Genomic DNA, 2,154 nt, shown 5'->3' with positions numbered 1-2,154 from the left:
TGTAAAAAAATGTTAGGCAGTAAGATTTGTCAATTCTTGCATGTTGTGTTGTTTCCATACTTTTGGTCAACTTCCAAACAGTTAATAGTTCAAGACCCAATTGTTCTGATCCATTACCTAAAGATTCCAGTCAATTTAGAAGAAATACCTTGCAACATGCTCTTGAGGAAGAATCTCTTCTTCAAGAAGATGACATGGACCACTTGAATACCTTGAGTGCTGTCACTTTGAAAGGTGGCAGAGGTGGTGGAAGAGGTGGACGTGGTCGTGGTGGTGGTAGAGGTGGTAGAGGAAGAGGAGGTAGAGGTAGAGGAGGACGTGGTTCAAGAGGAAGTAGAGGATCCAGAGGTGGTAAAGGAAGTAGAGGAAGCAAAGGTGGTTCAAGATCATCTTCTGGAAGAGGAAGTAGAGGAAGTAGAGGAAGTGGAAGAGGTAGAGGAAGCAGAGGAAGTATAAGTGGATCAAGATCATCCTCAAGATCTGGAAGAAACAGTGGAAGAAACAGTGGAAAGAGTAGAGGTGGAAAAGCTTCTTCGTCATCATCATCTGCTTCTTCTAAGGGAGCAAGAAGATCTGCAGCAACCAAAGCTAAAGCTACCAACAAGTCACCAACCGATTTGGGAAGAGTTTCGGTTACTGCTAGACGAACCTCCAAAACTAAAACAACTCAACAACAACAACAACAAGAATCCAAGGAAACTAAAAACAATAGAACCAAATCAGGAGGAGAAGGTTTACATATTCCATTTACAATGGAAGCTCTCAATATCATGTTCAAGGCCAAGAAGAAATTTGACGGATTTTTAGGACCTCACACTCAAAGACTTCCTCCAATTCCATTCGTTTCTGATAAACAAACATCTTGTGTGGCATGTAGAGTTGATTGCCTGAAAAGATGGAATGGTTTGGATAGACGTTCCATTTTTAGTAAGTGTAAGAAACAATTTTACTATTATGGATGTGAAAAAATTGCTCCATGCTTGAGAACGAGAGGAAATGGAGCAAATTTAGAGGAAGTTGAAGGCATGTTAGGTATTTGTTATGATAGAAATGGTTGTGAATTGGACAGACTTGTCGCCACTCAATATGTCAAACTTTATGGAATTGAAAATGCGTCGAGAAGAATTGCAGCTGATATCATGTCTGAAAATCAAGATACTCAATAAATTGTAGTGAAATAATTGCAAATGTTTGATTGAGAATTTTGACATTCACACAGACAATTCAGATTAGAAACTATTCTAAAACGCATTAAACTAAAAGGAATTGCGTATTAAATCACTCAATACGCACTCCTCTCTTCTTTCTCTAACCGTTAGAGACCCGTTGTTATACTTGGAAGTAAATGTTTCCACTCTCGTCAAATTAACATTCTTACAAAAAAAATGCTGAAATATTTAGCTGTCATTTGTCTTGTATTTTTTAGTTGTCATCTTGTGGCTGCAAAATTGCAAGTTACACCAAATAATGAACGTGGCATCAAGGTAGCAAATGGTCAAACTGCTGGTGAACACGAATTTCCTTTCATTGTTTCCATTCAAAAACAACTTTCGTCCGGAGCTTTCGAACATCTCTGTACAGGAAGTATCCTATCGAGTACATTTGTATTGACAGCTGCTCACTGTTTAGACTCATCTACAACACTTGTTGTTGTTTACGGAACTTATGATAATACATGTTCAGATAATTGTAAATACATCAAAGTCAAAAATCAAATTGCTCATCCTTCCTATCAGAAAGGAACAGAAAGAAATGACATTGCTGTATTTGAACTTGAAAGTGCATTGCCAATTGATGATTCAACTGTTAGTACAGTTTCTATTGATGCAAATTCAATTGCAATTCATGATGAGGAAAGTGATTCTTCTAGATTAGTTTTAATTTCTGGTTGGGGAGCTTTGAATTCTAACTTGGATTATCCTAAAAAGTTACAAAAGGCATCTGTTCCAATTGTTAAAATGTCATATTGTAATAATTTGAATTTGGGTGGAGTTAATATTGAACAAATTTGTGCAGGAGCTGGAAATGGTAAGTTTTTACAATTTTAGAAAGTGAATTTCAATAATTTTCATAGGAAGGGATGCTTGCAGTGGAGACAGTGGTGGTCCTTTATTTAGAAAAATATCTTCCTCTTCAAAATATACTCAATTTGGT

General features: G+C 36.9%; 2 protein-coding genes across 2 annotated transcripts in view; both read left to right on the top strand.

The window, feature by feature from the left end:
- Positions 1-1,166, top strand: part of NAEGRDRAFT_54685 (uncharacterized protein) — a gene marked incomplete at both ends in the record, with an annotated part of 6,494 nt that extends 5,328 nt beyond the window's left edge. The window contains one exon of the mRNA XM_002668594.1: positions 82-1,166. Coding sequence (XP_002668640.1) covers positions 82-1,166 — 1,085 coding nt within the window. The remainder of the gene's footprint in view (positions 1-81) is intronic.
- Positions 1,167-1,385: 219 nt separating this feature from the next.
- FM157 (uncharacterized protein) lies at positions 1,386-2,028 on the top strand (the record flags this gene model as incomplete). Its single annotated transcript, XM_002668593.1, has 1 exon — positions 1,386-2,028. A coding segment is annotated over one exon (643 nt), but the record flags the coding sequence as incomplete, so codon positions are not given.
- Positions 2,029-2,154: the final 126 nt, after the last annotated feature.

The sequence above is a fragment of the Naegleria gruberi genome, assembly GCF_000004985.1.
Source record: "Naegleria gruberi genomic scaffold NAEGRscaffold_155, whole genome shotgun sequence".
Classification (NCBI taxonomy): Eukaryota; Heterolobosea; class Eutetramitea; order Acrasida; family Naegleriidae; genus Naegleria; species Naegleria gruberi.
This window is presented reverse-complemented; position numbering and strand designations above follow the sequence as displayed.